At 48.8% G+C, this 20,182-nt stretch overlaps 1 protein-coding gene and 1 long non-coding RNA gene across 3 annotated transcripts in view; both read right to left on the bottom strand.

Moving 5' to 3' along the window:
* Positions 1–1,205: 1,205 nt before the first annotated feature.
* Positions 1,206–3,229, bottom strand: LOC144156275 (uncharacterized). Its single transcript, XR_013319733.1, has 2 exons — positions 3,025–3,229; positions 1,206–2,588 (listed from the first exon to the last, which is right to left on the bottom strand). It is a non-coding gene; the product is annotated as an uncharacterized LOC144156275 (long non-coding RNA).
* Positions 3,230–11,183: 7,954 nt separating this feature from the next.
* The window catches only part of Wcy (WW domain-containing adapter protein with coiled-coil wacky), a 115,655-nt gene continuing 106,656 nt past the window's right edge, over positions 11,184–20,182 (bottom strand). For both annotated transcript variants that reach the window (XM_077688209.1, XM_077688208.1), the window contains exons 14-15: positions 13,129–13,213; positions 11,184–13,067 (exon numbers count right to left, since the gene is read on the bottom strand). In XM_077688209.1, the coding sequence (XP_077544335.1) occupies positions 13,138–13,213 (76 nt within the window). In that variant the 3' untranslated portion in view covers positions 11,184–13,067; positions 13,129–13,137. The remainder of the gene's footprint in view (positions 13,068–13,128; positions 13,214–20,182) is intronic.

Raw genomic sequence — 20,182 nt, 5'->3', positions numbered from 1 at the left:
CTCCATCATATGAAAACCCATGGGTTCTATGCAGGCTCAATAGTCTACGTCAAAGAGAATCTTAAGATGTGCCTGGAACGTGAAAGCCTCAGCGGATTGTTTGTGTCCATGGGTATATGCAGCGAACACACTGCAAATGTAATTGATAGGCAAAGGTCAAGGCTGTAATGGTGGGAGTTTAACCTAAAGAAATGGTGAAAAACATCCCAATTTCAAACTGCATTGGTGTAATATGGGCACGAGTGACGTCATATGGACGTGCACTGTAAATGCAGTTATCTGTGTTAACTGTACGTTAGCACTCAAGTGATACGATCAAACGGAATGGAGGCCCCACTGCAATTTCCCAGTTATGCTTTTTTTTATGGTGGGTTCGGTTGGTGGCTGTCAATTGCACAAACAAGATTCTGTGATGTCATAGAGAAATAGCTGGAAAATGTGTATGGAACTTCCACTGCTCTACACATTTTCTGTACTATCTTATTTGTTTGAAGTTGACAATAAAATTGATGTCATTTGTTTTTTGGGCAAAGTCTTTTTAATGAACGAACCTTGTATTTTTTTTCGTAGCCTCTGCAACAGCCTGCCTACTGTGCCCCTAAGCAGTGGTCACTAAACAAATGCCCACTTGCCAGCCAGATACTGGCCAGCTAGACTGGTGTCAACAAAAAAGGAATCTTTCTTGGCTTCTCTGCAGAGCTTTGCACTCAAGCAAAAAGATCACTTGGTTGTTTGGCTTTCCTGCAGGACTGTAGTGTAGTGCTAGAAGGCATCACTTGCTTATTTGGCACTTTTTCTGTGTATTGTGCCAAGAAACCCTTGCGTTTTATTTGGAAAAGGAACTTCACACCACAGACCGTGCAGAGAAAGTAGAGCTACTGACTTTTTTCACAGCCACGGAAGTTTGGTAGAATCACTTGTCATTGACAAACACCATGTTTGCTTTCTGTCTGAAGGTGTGAATCTGGGAGAGTTGATTTATATTTTGGGGAAAAATACAGCGACAATAACAGTACTGAAGTACAAGGAAAGGTGCTGTGATGAACAGTGTCCATGTGTTCGCAGCTTTTTTGTCCAGTTTCTTTCCCGTGTTTTTTCATGGACTTGCTACAGTGCCTGATCAAGCCTGTTTTTGTGTAACAAAAATGTCAACAGCGAAGCACTTATCAATGCTCACATGCTGCCCGTTGACACCAAAGCAGAAGTACATTGGAGTCATTTTATTGTTGAAGCCCTCCAGGATACTTACAGCTTTCAGCTGTACTGCAATATTCACAAACAACAATAAAGACATTCACGTCCACATAGGTGTCCTTGGCTCCAGTTCCTGCACAAGGTATTAAGTACTCTCGGGAGAGGGTAATGTCAAGCTGTACAAGAGCCATTCCCTCGTAGATGTGTTCCATAAATTGTTTTTTAGGCTTGTTAGCTTAAAAATAGTTTCAGTGCCCCTTTTTTTTTTCAAGCTAATTACCACCACCAGAGAATGTGCTTTCTAGCAGTTGGGCTCTGCTGGGTATGCATCGTTGCAAACAAAATATGGGACACTGTATTATGGCCCTTACGACTAAGCATAGTCACTTAAGCAATTAGCCGAAACAGTTTTTTACACAGCACAGAGTCAAAAAGCAAAAGAACATGAAATATCTCCTTGCAATTAGAAACTTTTACTGTTCACCCCCTCCCCGAAACACAGAGCAGACAATTACCAGCTGTGAACACAAGTATTTACGTCAAGTTGAATTCCACAGGGTGCTCCGGATGGGTACATTGATGTCACAGTCAATCAGAATTCGTGAATCCACTGTAAGCCTTTGAGAGAAGCTCTCACCATTACTGGCCATCCAACTGAGTGGGCATGAAAGTATTGTTGTTGGTTATGTTGACTTCCAAGCCAAACACGAGTAAACAAAAAACTAGCGTACCAAAATACATAATCAGAACAGATGCAGGATGACGTTTTGTTGGCTAACCGGGTTGAAGAAGGCACTGGGGCAAAGGTTAGGGAAATAAAATCCATGCGGTAATTGTGAACGAAGTTATGAGACGCGGCCAGACGATCAGCTGGTAAGGAGGGAGGGCTATCCTATCTATCCCTTGCTACCTCTTTACTATAATTGAGCAGATAAAAACCTTTCATTAAACTTGCTAGCTGGCAGTTCCACGTACCCTATGTAGAAAATTTCAAGGTAGACAAAACATTGTTTCCTGTGCATTCAATAATAGCTGCCTAGAGATTGCTTAGAATTCGCAGCTCATTTGAAGTCTTGCATATCATGAAAGCACAATAGTGTTATTCGAAGGAACAAATTCGAAAAACATAGATGAACAACAAGTCACTTGTTTACCTTGAGCACACCAAACTTGAAAGCACTATTTAACACAAGTGTCAAGCTTGGCACAAACGGCGATCTTATCGGCTTGACTTCTCCCGAACTTGCACATTTGGAGCTTGAGCCTCCTTGCACAAGAAGCCAGCCAGTGGGCGGTTGGTTTCAGCGATAGCTGAGTACCTATGCTGCCCATGGACGGGCGGCTGCTGGGCTCTCCCATTCACCAGGCCACCCACGAAAGTGGAGCTGCGCTCCCTGCATGCAGCGTGCACGGATCGTTTCCGCGGGGTAGTAAGGTTTCTCGCAGTACCCCGCGAGAAAAATTGCAGAACAGGCTACATGCCAGGACGGATTGCGTTCGACGATGCCCTGCGTTACCTGACGATACTTGATTTGTGCACACTGACGCCGCTGACACTGCGTCGCTCGCGCTATCACGTCATCAAAGTCAGCTACCTCGTTAGCCACGGCGCAAAGCGCTGGAAAACTGATCCGCACGTTTTACGCCAGAATCAAAATACAAGGCTTGGAATGCAAGTAGCGATCGGAACAAGTAGACAACGAATGCAGGAGCATAAAGCCGATGGCACGCGAACTCATATGAAGCTAGCAACATATTTAACGGCAACAAAAGGAGCACGGAAAAAAGCAGGGCGAAGCAGCTTGCCAAAATAGGATGCGTTAGGCTCACCAAGACTAGCAGCAGCAAGTTCACGAAAAATACTCAATAAATCATTTCAAACAACCCTCCGAACAAGAAAAAAGCGCCGCGAGGCAGCCGCTGTGCAAGGCGATAACACAGAACAGGGAGAATAAGGACGTAACGTTGCGCAGGCTTGCGGTTGGAGCCAAGGCCGGAATCCCACATGGCGCACACCACACACGCCGTCAAAAACGTCTTCAAATGTGCAAAAAAAAGTGACGTCACAGGAAGTCACGTGACTAGTTTAGTTTGACGTCACTTCTGCGGGGCAGGAGCCACCGCGAGGGGGCTAGATCTCGTACCCCGCGCGGGGCACGAGACTTACCCAATAAGAATTGGACCACCCCTTTTCATTTTTGTTGCAAAAGCAAAAACAATGTAATCGGTTGAAATTGGTTGAGCACACAGTTTGAAGCACACTTCACAGGTATTTCACAACGAATTTTTGAGAGCAGCTTCACTATTCCTTGCATGGCACACGTTAAAGGGGTCCTGAAATACCTTCCGCCGATGCATGGATGTACATGTAACCAAATAAAGCAATGTATTAGCAATCTCCTCCCGCAAGAATTTTGTTAAAGCGATGAGTATTAGCTGAGAAATCGTAAATCAAAAACCGCGCATTATCGTCGCGCCGCGTTTCCTCCTCCTTTCAACTTGCTCTCCGCTGTTGACGGCGGCGAGCCTTCCCTCCCATGATGCTGCGGTCCGCAGCGGTGACGTACTTCCGCTATTGCGCTGCTCAGACTGTCGTCTGCTATGGGCAAGCTTTGTTGACACTATACTCGGTTACAACTCAAGAACGGCACCACCTCATGTAGTGTATCACTCCGCCAAAGCGCCGGACCCGTGACGGCAGTGCGCGCGCGTTTTGAAAGGGGTTTGCTATGAATGCGTGATATCGTCTGCCTTGTCTCATGCAGTTTGTTTGTCGTCACTGGAGTCGTTTATAAGCATATTAAGTCCAAAAAATCACGGGGACGGCTCACGCCATGTTTAAAATATTCCCAGTAACGCCATACTTAGGCTGCGTGGAGAAACATCCGGCTACGGTGATAAGGCACAGCGGCAACTTCCGGTGCCGTTCTTAAGTTGTCACCGAGTGTAGAAATATATTCTAGGCACTATAGGGACCGGGCGGCCGTTGTGTGGCACCACCGTCGCTTCAGCGAACAGCGCCGCCCGTGGCGAACCGCTCATCAGTGGAATGCCAGAGGGCGGTCAACGCAGCGTAGTCGTGCATGACTTTGTCGTTCTGCTGCGGTGCGGCTTGCAAAGCGTAGATAACCACAAGGACTTTTTTTCAGATCAGTAAATCTTGAGCGTGGAGGCGACCTTTACGGGGCATGCCATGTGTGTTATTTGCTCCCATTGCGCCCATACTCAGTAAGTATAAATAGCAGACGACACTCAATGCGCCAAGCTGGAAGTCAAGCTGGAACTGAAAGTCCGTTCCTTCGCGCAATTTTTTCATGCTTGCATGCAGTTTGGCGTATCGAGGAGTATATTGCAGCTAAATGCTCCCACAAAGCCGGTGTGTACAACCGATCCAGGAATGCTGCGGCGCTGGTCTTTGATGACGAAACGGCGTCGTGCACAAGCGAAAGACGAAGTTGGGGGTGCCCTTTAAGATTTACATCAAAACAGAAATTGTGATAAACGACGCTTCCGTAACTTCACTAACTACGGCAAAAACGTGTTTAATTTCACAGAAATGCTCTTACTACAGTCAACGGGAATCGTTTACAGAATAAATAACGCATGATAATAGAACGCTATTGCTTCTCGTAGAAAAGCATTGCCTTACAAGAATGGCAATGGTTGCTGGCCAGCTGGTTAACGGTTTTTCAAAGACAAATTCCTGCGTGGCTGAAGGACGCGAGACAGGAGGGTGCTGAAAACCTGTACTCAGTTTCACAACTGAATGCTGCGGGCAGTTCACAAGCTGCAACCTGCGCTTGAAAAAGCATGCACTCCTCTGTCTAACGACGATGTTTTATAGCAAAGCTTCCTCGTGTGGGTTTCCTTGATTAACTTCTGGATTTAAACTTTGACTAGTTGAGCTTTGAATTTGACCAGCACGCAGTTTGGTCTTTTGATCGCAGCGTCTTTGACTGTGACCATTACCCATTCGACTTCGCACGAAGAAAGCTTCGTGTTCAACCATCGTAATGGTCAGACGAAAAGCTGGATGATTTTGCTGTTTGACTTTGAAATTCCATGCACCAATCTCCAAATACTAACTGCTTCCAGCGTTTCATAAATGTGTCTGTGCTGGAGGACTCAGGCTGATGCACCATTATTTGAGGCAACTAATCGTGCGTTTTTCGTGTCTTCTCAAGGCATTACAAAATTTTTTCAGGTACTCTATAAAAATACTTAAGCATTTAAAAACACAGGCTGACGTTAACACTGCCACATTTTGTAACAGTGCCGCATTTTTTAACCCGTTTTACCACGCAGGTGGTGAAACGGGAAGGGGAGGAGGGATGGTTTGTAGCTTGGGCTGTTCGGTGGTTGAATAACTTTGGCTCTCGATAAAACGACCACTACAAACGTGGGAGTTCCACTTCGGCTCTCAGGCTCCCATGCTGTAACTGTGTGGCTCACCAAAAGCGAAGGCACAAAGCTCACGGTTGCAGAAAGGAAGTGTAAACTGCCACGACGTTTCAACGGCCACACGGCAATAGATCTTGTATGCAGGTGCCTTTCTCTTCAAAGCAGACGTATCGAGGTATCTCAGCGTTAAGGCTGGCGCGGAAACCGTAGTCATTGAAACCAAAGAAGAAATGAATACTAATATTAACAGTTTTATTCCTACTCAGATCGCGCGGGGCCATGTGCAGAGCGCTGCAAAAAGCGCTCACGTCAATGTAGCCCATTCCCAAACTTGGAAGCGTCAAATACATTTACGTTGCCGCTAGTGCATTTAAGAAGAAATTAATGCTGATAATAGTAGTTTCATTCGTACTCAGAACGGGTGGAGCGAAGCGTAGATCGCTGCAAAAAACATCATGTCATTTTAGCCGATACCCAACTTTAGAAGCGCCCGACAGGTTTACGTACCCGTTACTGCATCTAAGAACCCAAAACATATGTCTAGACTTCGTTTCATCGCACATATCCGCTCACAACACCACCGAAACATTCAAAGTACCGACGCAAACGCAACAAAAACACCGTGAGGCTGTGTAGTCCGATGCACCGGCTCATTCCACTAACGAGGGGAGCGCCGAGTGGTGGCGCCACCCGTCCAGCTGCCCGGTCCCTATACTAGAAAGCCTACATGCGCCGCGCCTTCGTCGAAGACGCCCTGTTTATCCAAAAAGCGCCGTATCAGATGTGGCCCCGCTGGTGCCGGGTCTTATTTTGCGGCGGTGGTAATTCCTGCCGGCGGCATGTGAAAAAGACATTTTAAACCGATACAGAACCCGTGCACAAAACGCTTCAATCGTGTGACCAGTTCAGCTTGGGGCGACGCGTGGTGGAGAGCGGCAACGTTGGCAAAACATGCTCCGCCGCGCCTCTGAGCTTTCTAGCCATGGAGGAAGGAAAAAGTTAGGAGACGGCGCTACCGCAGAAACGTGAAGCCTATACATAAAAAGTAAAATCGAAGTCGGCCCAGGCGTCACTGCACCATGTGATCCCACCGCGCTGCCGCCGCGAGCTCTTCAATTTCGTTTCCTCCATGTTTCTAGCGCTGGAGCGAGCGCCAATTCTTTGACAATCTCAAACATCGGTTGCCTTGGCAACAAGGCACAAACTGCTCTAGAAGTCAGTTACGGTTTCGTGATCCCGGTTCAGCTTGGGGCCCCACCTCGCGACATGTGGGCACTGCAGGCGTACCACTCACTCTTATTGGGAAGTGCGAGATGCATTTGGCATTACAGGAGGCGATGGTGTGTGTGTTGTGGCGTTGTGGACGCCTTTGTTTCGCGATGAAATGCGACGCTGTGCTTCTGCGGGTTTATAGTGCTTCCCATGGTCTGGACTATCTTTCTCGAGCGACGTACGACTCAACCTCGCATGGGGTATGTGCAGTGTGCGTGGCTAAAAGCCATCTTGGCTTGTGCGCCAGAGTTAAGTGACTTGCTGTTCGTCCCCGCAAACCGCGCGCGAGGAGAGTGCCGAATTTACGACGGGCAGGAGGAGGCAACCCATCGTCTCTCAATCGCGGTTCAGACTTGCAACGCATGTTGTGACGTTGTGTTCGTTCGAAACGCATCTCTGGATTGTTTTGAAGTTGGATAAAGGGTGTGCGTCAAACCCGGGAATTCGGCTCAAGGCGTTCTCTGCGATTGCACGAAAGAAGTGGCACGGGGCTTCAACGCTTTCTTTATGGAACGTACTCATGTAAGAGAATATGCATGTCGTGTTATGGCCGTGTTGCATTGAATGCAAACGGTTAAGCGTTTGTTTACACTTGTTTCGTTTGTCGTAAAATGTTCAAGCACTCCGGCACTACGCTGGCAGATCAGCCGGCGAGCCGACGCTGAGCAGATGACCCATCTCTGTGGCGGAAGTGCGTGAAAAAGTCGCCCAATAGCAGGATGTCTAGCTCATGACGAACATCTGGGAATCGGTGACGTAGACATGTGAAGATGGCGGCGTCCAAAAACACGAAGGGAAGGGTGAGAAAAAAGCGACAAACTTTGCAATGAGCTTTCCGCTGCGCGTAAAAAAGTAATACTTGGCACAGATGACGTTGACGAACCAATCTAACGATTGCGCTAGTTCATTTAGTGTGCTCAAAACGCCTTTCAGGGCCCCTTTAAGGCCACGGGTCACAATGTACCAACTAGGACGCCATCACCAGGGGCTGTCCTTTGCTCCTCCACGGGACCAGCAGGCTATGCTCGTGTCGGAGAGCACGCTGCACAGGCCACAAAACGAACCACGTGGGCAGGAAATTCGATGCACTAGCAGAGGATAGAACCAGGCGTATTACTGGTGATGCACCGTGGTGTGTTTTCGAAGCCAGTACAGTAAAAGCTCGTTAATTCAAACTCGAAGGGGACCATAGTGGGAGGGCGCCAGAATGAACGGACATCGCGCCACACTGCACGGGCAGAACACAAAGAAGCCACCTCTGGACTTGCCATCGCGAATTAGGTGCTACTACACATTTGTGGCAGGGGATTATTAAAAAATGTTTGTAGCGGTCGAACAGCAAACAAAATTAATGGATCAGTCAGTTATACGCCAGAAACAGGCACTGACATTGCATTCATGTGAGCAGTGAGCCATAATGTCGAAATAATCACTGTCTATGCGCGAAAACAAGTTTATTTACTAAGCGGGGTGGAGGCGATCAACATTAAAAGTAATCGGTAATATGCATTTTCTTGCGTTTCTTCTGTCACGACTCCATGAGCATCGCTTGAAACTTGCCGACGAGCTCCAGTGCAGCGTCAGAATTCCGATCAACTGAGACGTAACGTGCTGCAACATCCAGCCTCGACGCCGATTTGCATGCATCACTAGTAAACTTGGTTTGGTTGGGATTTGCAACGCATTGTAATCACTCTGCACCAACTTCTTCTGCGAGTAGCGATGGAAAGCGGCATATCCCAGTTCAAATTAACCATTCTTGATACTGACGCATTCGAATTATCGGGAGTTTTCCCCCATTGAAATATACAGGGCTGTGCCGGGACCAAGGCGTCAGTTCGAATTGACGAGCTTTTACTGTACCAGTCTGGGTAGCAATGTTGGCCGATATCCTCCGTGTTCAGGGCACACCGCCAGATGTGGTAACACTAGCAAAGTGCTTATTAAAGAATTTTTTGGCATTCTTTTGATTTTTTTTAAATTTTAGCCAATATCCACAAAATTATATTACATTAAAAGTTCGCTAATTCGAACAGGAAGGGGACCATAAAATTGTTTGAATTTAGCGAATTAAGCGGAGTTCGAATTAGCGGGCGGGCACTAGAATGAATGGATATTGCGCCACGCTGCGCGGGCAGAGTGCAAAGGAGCCACCTCTGGACTCATTGTCGTGAATTAGGCGCTAGCACACATTTGTAGGCGATTTCGTAAATAATGCTCATGGAGCTCAAACAGCGAACAAAATTAATTGGTCAGTCAACTATACGCCGGAAACAGGCACCGACATGCATTCACGTGAGCAGCGAGCCGTAATGTCGAAATAATGATGCTGTTTATGCTCGAAAACACGTTTATCATGATCGAACACACGCTCAAAAATACACTGTAATCACTCTGGGCAGACTTCTGCGAGGAGTGATGGAACCCAGGAGATCCCATTTCGAATTAACCGTTCTGGATACCGAAGCGTTCAAATTATCAGGAGTTTTCCCCCGCTGAAATATACTGATTGATTGATTGTAGGGTTTAACGCGCCGACGCAACGCAGGCGATGAGGCGCGCCGTAGTGGAGGGCTCCGGATTAATTTTGACCACCTGGGGATCTTTAACGTGCGCCGAAATCTCGTACACACGGGCGTTTTTGCTTTTCGCCTCCATCAGAAAAGCGGCCGCCGCGGCCGGGAATCGAACCCGCGACCTCGTGCTCAGCAGCGCAACGCCTTAGCCACTGAGCCACCGCGGCGGGTGCCGCTGAAATATACGGGGCCCTGCCAGGACCAACCAGGCCATCAGTTTGAATTCACTGCAAGTTCAAATTAACGAGCTTTTACTGTACACTGCCAAATTTCATGGAAAGTTCAGGAGGGTTGGCTTCAGATTCAGATTGCACCACAGCAGTTCTCTATTTACAAAAGGGACCACAACCACAAAAACAAAAAACAAGTTTGGCTCATTTATAAAAATGCAACGTCAAGAGCAATAATATGATTTCGACGCAAACTCAAAACATTTGGGCGACAAAAGAGGAAATAGTCAGCCACTTTGTCAATTGGCAGCCCCAACATAAGCCAATGCCAGCAAGCATGATCGTGCAATTGCAGTGGTGCTGTTTCATCATGTCCCTTGAATGGTAGCACGAGCTTAAAACACACACTACGGTTTTAGACATCACCTATGACATCAAAGCTGCTGTTGCATAGCAGTTGGTCAATATCTGTGATCTTGTTGAGGCCAAGGCCAGTCAAGCTTGGATAGAACTAGAGCGAGTTATCAAAGGCTAGTTATTTCGAATAAAACAAAAATGCACCTCATCTTAAGGATGTCCAAAAATGCTACCCACAATGGCCGAGCCCCAGCAATCCTGATTGCCATGCGCACACTCGCTCTACTGAAGGCCCACGCTGTACAGCTCCTGCCACCCGCCGTGTCGTAGCTGCGGCTGGGCCAACCTCTGTGCGCCGTAATGTCAACACCCGGCCATGTCCATCTTCTACCGCAGCTGGGTCCTTTTACCCACCGACATTCCTTGCAGCTTTTGCTCCTCAACCCCCACGCAAACTTCCTGCTATGCTTCCCAGGCGTAGCAGTCTATTGCAGGTGATGGGCCCCAAGGACGAGATTCCAATGCAGCGTACACGCTTGCTTGTCCATTTTACAACTGCTTTCAGCGTTAAAAATGTGACAAACAACGCGAACTAACGGGGCGCAGAGTAGAAGAGACATACACGGCACTGACTAACAACCAAGTTTTATTGCTCAGTGGCATATCCTTCAAAGATATGTGGACAAATGTACTCGTGAAATCTACGAAGCTTTTTGCATCAGTCAGAGGGGCGACAAATGTGTTTCAAATGCATAACTGGGCCTCACTTATCGATGACAATGTGACAAGAACGCTTGTTCATTGTGTTTTTTGGCACTTTTCCTCTTCCATTGCTTTGTAGATGTGTATTTATGCCGCCTGCAAGCTGTAAAACTTAGTTGTTAGTCAACGCCGTGTATGTGTCTTCTATTAACCAGCCCACTTGCTCCCCGTTCTAGAACTTTTAGGGGTTCTGCTGTCTGCTCGCCGACTTTCTTCCTTTCCCTTCCCACCAACTGTGAGCGTTTCCTTCTTTGCTGGCAAGCCATTTTCGTCAGCCACCTTGATCAGGCCAACCACCTGAGAGTGCGTGCAAGCAACATCGCAACACCAGAGGAGCAAACTGCCAGGCACCCAACGAGTGTCCAGCAGGCACACAGACTTTTGAAAAAAAAAACACGTGTCCAGTGGGTGCGCTTGCAAGTCTGACAATTGAGCACTCGTTCAGACACCATGCTGCGCAACAAGCTGTTTTATTACACTCCTTTTCTGGCATTGTATATTTTTTGTAAATGTCACCTAAGCAAAAGAAAAAAAATTCAGGTAAATAAAGTATTATGCTTTCAATCCCACAGTACATGACCAAAATCAAATCATGATGCAATAAATGAAAAGTAAAAATGAGGGCCACACACCATCAAGGCAGCGAGTGCTTCATTCCCATGGTGATTCAAAACGAGCCCAGTGCTATTCCATGTGCCAAGCAGAACAATAATGCCAAAGTAGTGTTGTGTACACTGCACAATCACTCATTCATTGCTAGCCATGTTGAAAAAATACATTCTATGCGCAGCAGTTGCTTCCTCTGCAGGTTGCTTTTGTAAACTCTTGGGGCTGAAAGTGTGAAAATATTGTTGGCAGATGTTTACAAAGGGCCAAATGCTGGTCACATTGTCCGCCACCGTTCAAGAACACAGTTGAGGCCAAGCTCTTGCACACTCCCACCTGGTGAGCGCATGTCACCACAGAGGCAACGCACAAGTGGTTGGCCTCTATGAACTCCATGAAGTCACTTTTGACATGTCACTCAACGTACATGTGGCTACTTCCAGAAACGCTTGCTACTACCACACTGGCAAATGTCCACAGTCCCACTGTTGCCTGCAAAAAATGCTCCAATGTTCACTGTTGCACTGCACAAAGGCCTACCGAGCTGCCTCGAGCCAGCCTTCAGCCTTGGCCCATTATGTCCACCAATAGCAGCACCTGACTGTTGCTATTAGGAAAACTAATGTGCAAAGTTGCTGCCCTCTCGTTAGCTAAACATCCACAGATCTGCAGAAGTACAGAACAAATGGCAGCGTTAGAACCAACCTCGTACAAGAAAGCTCATCAAGATTTTGAATACCTCGAAAGAGGAAAGACACAAGAGAGAGATCGCACAGAGGGAAACGTGACATCGTGCAAAACCTCTTGGTCCAATTCTCAGAACAGGGTGAATGGGGGCAGGGAGAAAACTGAGCGCACTGCTTGGCCCAACACCAGCAGGTGTAACACGGCAGACGACTTTTGGAGCAAGCTCCGTTCCGAATCACAGGCCCCATTTGCACGGGCCTCAATGAGGCGCCCTTGAAGGCGTTCACATTGTATCCGCACACAAGAAACCCAGCAGAGCAAAATTACAAGTGCTAGTATTGCATTCAACCCAGCAACTACATTTGGACAATTTTTCACATTCAACCCAGCAACTACATTTGGACAATTTTTCAAACACAAGTGAATCTCGCCAAAAGACAAAAAGACACTTGGCACATAGAATGCACAAACCAGGACGCACCAGCCCCCCCCCCCCCCCCCCCCCGATGACACAGTGTCGTGCTGCGCAACGTCCCACGCCAGGCATTGCACAGGTTGCATCTCTACTCCTCCTCCTCCTCCAACCGCCAGTACGAAGAACAACCACGTGTGTAGGGGAAAGAAAGAAAGAAAAAAAAAAAAAAAAAAAGATAGAGACAAGAAACAAACAACAACCTCGGCAGAGATGTTATGTACACTGCAAGTGCTGGTCTCAGTTGAACCAGCTCCTACGGATGCCACTCAAATATACAACGCAGGAAGAAAGGCCCACGTGACAAGGATGGACTCTGCCCAGCACCGGGCAGCAGCAGTATGTACACCACAGCCCCTCTGTTGCCGCCAGAGATGGTCCACTCCCGGCCTTCGTATCCAAATGTCCACAAGCGTGCAAGGCACACGGAGGAAAGGTCTCCAGCTGGGCTGCTTCTATTCTCGGCCCCTGTACAAAACTCGTCCCGGCCGGCACTGCTTACAAACGCGCGTAGAAAAGGCTGGCCGCACACCGGTTGCTCCGCTGCCATTGGCTTCCTTAGAACGTGACCTGCCAGGGGGGGAAGAGAAGGGTCACCACCCAGTGTGGAGCTCCGCAGGGCCACACTCACCTAAACTCACTATGAGTCAGACATGAAGTTCACCTGGCTCTTCAGCTCCTCCAGCTCCTTAATTAGTTGTCTTAAAAATAAGGACCTGCAAGGAAAGAAGAGGCACCCTGAACCGAGAGCAGCCCATGTCAAGAATGTGGTCACAGGGTGCCGCCCACGAGCAAATATACCATCTCAGCATATGCTGCTCTGGTAAGGAATCTAGAGGACAGGGATGTGAAATCAGCTCTTAACACTGGTATCGCTACCGCCGTGCTTCTCTTCAGACCAGTGTACCACACCAGTGCAGTTTTGTGGGGTTCTGCGGGCAGCTAGGGGACTACAATAGCTGCTCCACAGTTTTCAGCATAACGTATGCTGTTTGCGAGCCCTCGCTTTTCTACCCTTCCAAAGCATAGCTGTGAATCAAATTAAGCTTTAAAACATGCTTAACAGCTCGGAAATTGTTCAACCAACAAAAAAATTCCTCGGGGCACAGTCAGCTTACATGCTTTGAAGGCAAAAAGCCAAAGACTTCTTAAGCACAGCATCATGTTTGCACCCCCAGGCACCAGGGAAACGCTTGCTCCACGGCTAGGAACATGCTGCGGTAGCATGGTGGTGACCAGGCCTGGGTCCAATTCCCAAACTGTGCCCAATTTTCTTTTAAATGCAGAACATTTCTTAGCCTCGCCTGTTCCTGCGTCGGTTGGTGTGAACGGTTCCGCGTCCTTAGCAGGTGCGCCTCTCCTTCCCTCCTCTCTCTCAACAGCAGCTGGCGCGCGCATGCGTCGTAGTCAGCCCGTTCGCTCCGTCGCGGTCTCGGCGTAACAGGTGCGTGATAGCAGCGCGGTGGGGCGTGGAAGGGCGCGCGCTGCTTGCGCATGCGCGCTCTCCCCCCCCGTACTGCTCTCCCTCTACTGCGCGCGCTGCAAATATAGCGGCTAGCGGTCGCTCGTGTTTCAGCCACTGCGTTGCTCCTTCCTTCCTTGGTTGACGCTCGTGCCCACGTTTACTCGTGTCTGCTACTCCAGCATCACGGAAGAAGAGATGGAAGCAACACTGCCTTCAATCAGTACTGAGGCCCCAATGCTCTGCATTTACTCGTGTTCCCCTCGCGGGAAGGCGCGGGAATTTTCATTTCATTTGATTCAACATACACACTTGACAGAAGAAGTGCTCTTTACAGCGGCAGCCATTTGCTTTTCGTTGCTTTTCCACGCTGCTTCTCCACACAACAACGTTGCTTTTCCACACAATATAGCTCTCAAGGGGGGTGATTAGTGGAGAGTATAAAGTCTGGAGTCCCCAGGCCATGTTTCGACCACTCTGGGTGCATTTACATGAATTTGTTTAGTAGAAAAATCAATTCAAAAGTGCTGTTTCCCTTTCACAATCTTCCTTGCCGATTTGGCGATGTTTCGGGTGACGTACAAAGTTAGCCCAGATTGGCCTGAGTGCAGCTCGCTGATCATGATCAAACCCACCGACCAAACCGGTCCGCCAGCCAATCCGCTGATAGGCCGTTGGAAATCGATGGAAAAATGGAAACTGAGCCCAGGCATGCTTTGTTTTAGGATGAATGTGGCTATTTTGTTAGCTTGTAGACTGTATTAAGAGCTTAGTTACAAGAAGTCAAAACAAGTCCACACTAGTGCACGCACAATCCGTATTTTGGCTTATGATGCTTCGATGATTCTGCTTCTGTAGAGCTCCAGCTGCATATGGCAGAAAACCGAAGGCCAATTAAAGGCAAGAGAAGAGTCAACAAAGTTCATTTAGGTAATAAGGAACTAAAGTCAACCGTGAAGCATAAACTAAAGTAGCTAGGGGGAAAGACGGCGCAGCTGGAACACAGACAAAAAGAAGACTGGACAAACACAAGCGCTGAAGCCACGATTATTCAACAGAAATACACACATTTATATATGAGCAGCAGCCACACCATAATATGCTTGTTAATCAGCGGGGCATGTGCAAGAAGTTAAATTCTTTCTTTGAAAGTGCTACAGAAGGTGAGCTCACACGTGCTTGTCCTAGCCTGTTTATCAGCTCAGCTTCAATAATGCCTCATACGGTCAGAACATCTTCTGGCAAAAACTGTTGCTTCAAAGAGAGGCACGTAGAGCAGTGTTGGGCTAGAGTTAGAGTGTCTTTCGAGAGTGTTAGTAACCTCATTGGTATGCTCCTTCTACCTATCGTTCAGCCCTTTCGCTGTCACAGACGTACCGGTACATTTTCGCATTCCCCCTCCGTAGTATCACTGACGTGCCGGTACGCTCCCCATTGTGCATTCAAAAATTCACACCATATTGCAACGCTGGCACGCCTGGACTGTTCGCGCCATCTGTTGAATCTCTCTAGTAGCTCGCATTTTCACTCGCAAGCTCTCTTACGATGATATACTAAAAAGTACGCAGCGACCGTGGCCACCCTTCGTTGCTGGGGGGGGCATGGTCGCTCCGCGTGTCATACTCTGTCGGGATGAGCGACCATGTGGCACGCATGCGATTACGGGTGCGGTTGTTGTGCCATCCGCAATGAGTTTCTAGGTGTTTTTTTTTTCATTCTGTTTAAGCGTCTGCTACGACATGCCAGGTTAGCACAGCATGCCGTTCCCTCTCCAAGAGACCGAAACATGACTCAATCGCTGCTTTCACTTGCTTGCCGCGCCCTCACTTGCCGTTGTCAGCAGCAAATGAGGCTGTTGTATCAACGTTGTATCCCCTTTTTATCGCTATCTGCCATTATGATTTCACATGCGTTGTGTGGGCTGCTGAAAGTGCTCCCTCCATGCACGCGGTTACTTTCGGATGGCTGATCGCGCGGGGCCTTCGACTGCAGACAGGAGCGGCAGTTCTTCCGATTCCGATCCGAATACAAGCCGAGCTCGGATTTGCATTCTGAGAGTTTCCCTTCCAGGGAAGGGGTGCAAGTTCCACAGTGTCAGATTCTGATGTTGAAACGGTGGGGTCCTCGTCCCGGAAGCGCGCATGGCAAATTTAAAATATGTGGAAGAAAGGCGATTTCTCACCCACGCTCTTCCCTTTCGACGCGTTACGCTCTGGACGCAATCATAGTCAGATAAACCACTATGCTCCCTCCCTGATATTACAGAAACCAAGCAGACACTGGGGGTGTGTCACGGCCAGAAACACTCGACAGTGAAAGGGTTAAACATCTTCCTGTTACAGAGAAGCCTACCAGGCATTCAACACAGGCCCCCCTGTGCTTTTCCCCAATGTGCCCTCTTGGTCACTGCACAGCTTTACAAGCTTGCTTGGAGCAGAAGAGGCAATGTTCACATCAGAGCGCTGGGCCACTTTTTCCAGGTTGTGGGATGATTGGGGCACGCAGGGGATATTCTTTTGCCCGCTCTTTATGGAGGTGCCCCCTCTGCAGCCGTTCTATTGATTAACAAGTAGATTACGGAGTGGCTGCCACTCGTATAGACTGCTGGCTGCAGCGCTCGTGTGCATACTCTTTTTTTTTTCTTTCCCCTGAGCATAAACCAAGGTACAAGAAGCGCTGCAGGTGTAGGGCGGTCTGCGAGATGCTTTTGCCGGTGTCGGTGGTGATAATTGCGGGGCTTACTGCACAAGCATTGTTCAAGAAATGCTATTTCTCATACACAGCTTCCATTCGCGGCTGGGGCCAGGATTGGAGTCCTCCACTGCTCCACAGCACAGCTGGCTGATGTCGGCCTTGCAGGGTAGCCGGGTGAGGCGCTGAGCCACTGTGTCCTGGGGTACTGGGTGGCATGATGCTTGCTCACCCCGAGAGCCCCCACCAACAGAGCTGTCATACTTAGAGAACGGGACACCGCTCTGGTGGTGCAACCGTGACTTTCACTCGCACCCCTCTCAGGGAATTTGCACAGCCAAAGAACTGGGCAGCGCCTTGACATCACTGATTCAGGGGTGGCGGGATGCAGGTCTCCCAAGCTGGGAAAGAAGACGGTGAAACAGCGGAAACACCTCTCAGTGGTAAATGTGCAAGTCATTCATTGGAAGGAGAGAGACCTCGCTCCAAAGATTCCAAGAGCCTCAGGACCTCCATCTGGCAGAAGCTATTGGAGGACTCCGAAGGAACGCTGCCTCGATAGGCCGTCAGTCCAGGCTGGTGCACTGGAGGACCACACCAGAATGGCAGGCAACGAGAAGACCCGAAGGAAACAGCGCATCATCCACTGCACGAGAAGGGCTGGGTCTTGAACTGAATTAGGACGGTGTGGTGCGGAGGGCCAGGTGCACTTCTCCACCTTTCCTGGTCAGAAACTTCTGACGCAGACAATGATGCCTGTGCTTCAGCCACCAGCTGTGTGACTGAACAAGCCCAATTAAAGACCGGACGCAGAGAGGCTGGGCCGCGGTGCTTGCAGGAAGGATCAGGTCGCCAAGTGGCTGTCTACAGTGTGGTGTAGCATTTCATTAATTAAGGAGTGCTCAAATTTGAATAACATCAGGTGGAGAGCAACAAGAAAAGCAACTTGTTTCCGAAATGCAATTCCTTGAAGAAAGGTAGCATTTCTCTTTCTTTGCCTCACGTTAATAGTAGTAGTATTTAATAAACTGCACTGTCGGAGCAGGCTACTGATGTTATTCATTCTTTCACGCATTAAGCAAAAATTTGTGCACGAACCCGTTACAAACACGGTTAGGTTATGCTAGACCGAATGCAGTAGCAATGGTGGCTGTTGGGAGCTCAATCGTTGTCCCAAAGGCAAACAAAGCAAGCTGAGTGCTCGTAACAGCATGCCTAATACATACGCACACCCAGGAAGCCCATGAGGCTTGTTTTTTTGAAGTGAGCCAGATCCACCTAACGCGAATTTGAGAAAAAAAGCGGAAGTTTGTAACCGAACCGAAATGCAACGCTGGCGCACGTAGCTCGAGCAATAGCTTGTTATCGCTCCGCAAGGCGCAAACAGGCTGCACATACAAGAAAGGGGGCAATGATGTGACGGAAAGTTGCATTAAAAATCGCCATCTGCGCTGCTTGCGAGAGCGGCAATCGAATATTCGCCGCAGTGTTAAGCCTAACATCGGCTGCTCCCAGCGCACGTATCCCCACCTACTGCCTCGCGCGTCGCGTGTCGTTCTCTACCCGCGGCAGCGCCTGCATCGCGTCCACGGCCAATTTTTGGGCGGTTGACAAAATCAGTACGTAGGGGCTCTAGCAGAAATTGCAGCCATCGCGGAATCGGTGGTGCTACGGCAGCTCTGCTTTAGAGATTGGCGACTGCAAACAGTGATGTCCGTCAGACTGTCGCATCCTCCGTGTGAGCGAAGGAGCTGGCCGAGCGGAAGTCCGCCTGCGGTGACGTCACGACCTCCCTCGGATTTCTCCGCTCAAACGCTCCGTCGTGTGAATACCGCTTAAGCAGCGGCTATTTAGTTGAAGTACTAAAATGGCAAATATGGGAGTAAAAAATAAATTTAACCAGAGTTACTCCGCAGGGACGGGGAAGACGAGATGAAATCACTGTTTTAGATCTCTCAGTTCCATTTCATTCACTTCCGTTCACTTCATCGTCGATGTTTGGTGACAGATCTTTCACCGATCTATTACCGTAAAAACAGGAATATAGGTCGGACCGGAATATAGGTCGACCCTTTTTGAAAATTATAAAAATGCAAAAAAAGTTTTTAATGTTAGTTCTTATATAATTTTACAATAAAACTGCTGCAAGGCATGAGAAAAGGAATATTTATTTCCATACTCATCAGAATTGCTGCTGGAGTGGAAAGTGGCAAGGCGTTACTCTGACTCCTCGGAACTTGAGCTCAACGACGAGTGCTTGTCGCTCCCCACGTCCCACAACGCATCGTCATCCGTGCCGTCCATCGCGTTGCTTATGCAGTACTTTTTGAATGATTTGGCAACCATTTCCTCAGGGAGCGACTCCCACGCCGACGACACCCAACCGTAAACTGTTGAAAGCGGCGGTCGTTGCAGCCGGCCAGCGGGGGTCCTCGGGTTGTCGCCCATCATCCACTCGCTGTAAAGTTCGCGCAGGTGATCCTGAAATGGCTTGTTCAGTACCATGTCCAGTGGCTGCAGAACTGAAGTCAGGCCACCGGGGATGACCACCAAGTCAGTTTTGCCATCACACAGGGCCCGCTTAACACTGGCTGTGAGGTGGCCCCGGAATGAATCGAGGACCAGCATGTTTGGTCGCTGGAAAAGCGCACCCGGTCGCCGATTCCACACGAGTCAGATCCATTCTAACATCAAGGACTCGTTCATGAAGCCCTTTTCATTGCACCGCACAATTGCGTCACGAGGGAAGTCCTCCTTGGGAAAAGTCTTCTTGAATATGATGAAAGGGGGGAGGTTCCTACCATCACAGCAGTACAGGCCAGCATAACCGTAAAGTGGGAATGCTCATTGCCCGTGGTCAGCAGCTTCACTTGCTTCGCCCCCTTTTCAGCAACGGTGGCGTTGGACGGCATGTCGAACTAAACAGGAGTCTCGTCAGCGTTTCCGATCTCTCCCATCATGTAGCCACATTCTTGGCGCAGGTCGATGACAAACCGCTGGAATTCTACAAGCTTATGCTCGAATTCCTCCGGCAGTTTTTGACAAATGGAGGTCCCCCGTCGTAGCGCGAAACCCTTTCACTTCATGAAACGTCGCACCCATGATGGTGAGCCCTTAAACTGCTCTCTCGACAGTCCAGAGGCACGCATGAGCTCAACAGCTTTGACCCGGATACACTCCGATGTCACCGGCAGCGACCTGGCGCACAGCTCCCGTACGAACTCAGCAACCTTGCACTCAAGTTCGGGATGTGCCGCAATCCGCCCACGAAACCCCCCCCCCCCCCCCCCCAAAATTGCTGCACGACGAGAGGCGTTGCTTTTGGCTCCGCCAATAGCGCACGCTTTTCTCTGACATGCCGAATTCCCATTGTGCCGCCAAGTTGTCATGCTCTTCCGTGTACGAGATCGCCTTTTCCTTAAAGGCTACACTGAACTGTCGTCGGCTGCCACTCATCTTTTAAGAAGCAGTAACACTTAAAAAAACGTGTAGCCGCTGTATGCTTACACCACAAAAGACAAAAAAAAAAAAA

This window comes from Haemaphysalis longicornis, unplaced genomic scaffold (assembly GCF_048455015.1).
Source record: "Haemaphysalis longicornis isolate Haplotype H1 unplaced genomic scaffold, Haemaphysalis longicornis Haplotype H1 scaffold_1, whole genome shotgun sequence".
NCBI classification, from domain to species: domain Eukaryota; kingdom Metazoa; phylum Arthropoda; class Arachnida; order Ixodida; family Ixodidae; genus Haemaphysalis; species Haemaphysalis longicornis.
The sequence above is the reverse complement of the archived record's forward strand: the minus strand, read 5'-3'. Positions and strand labels throughout refer to the sequence as shown.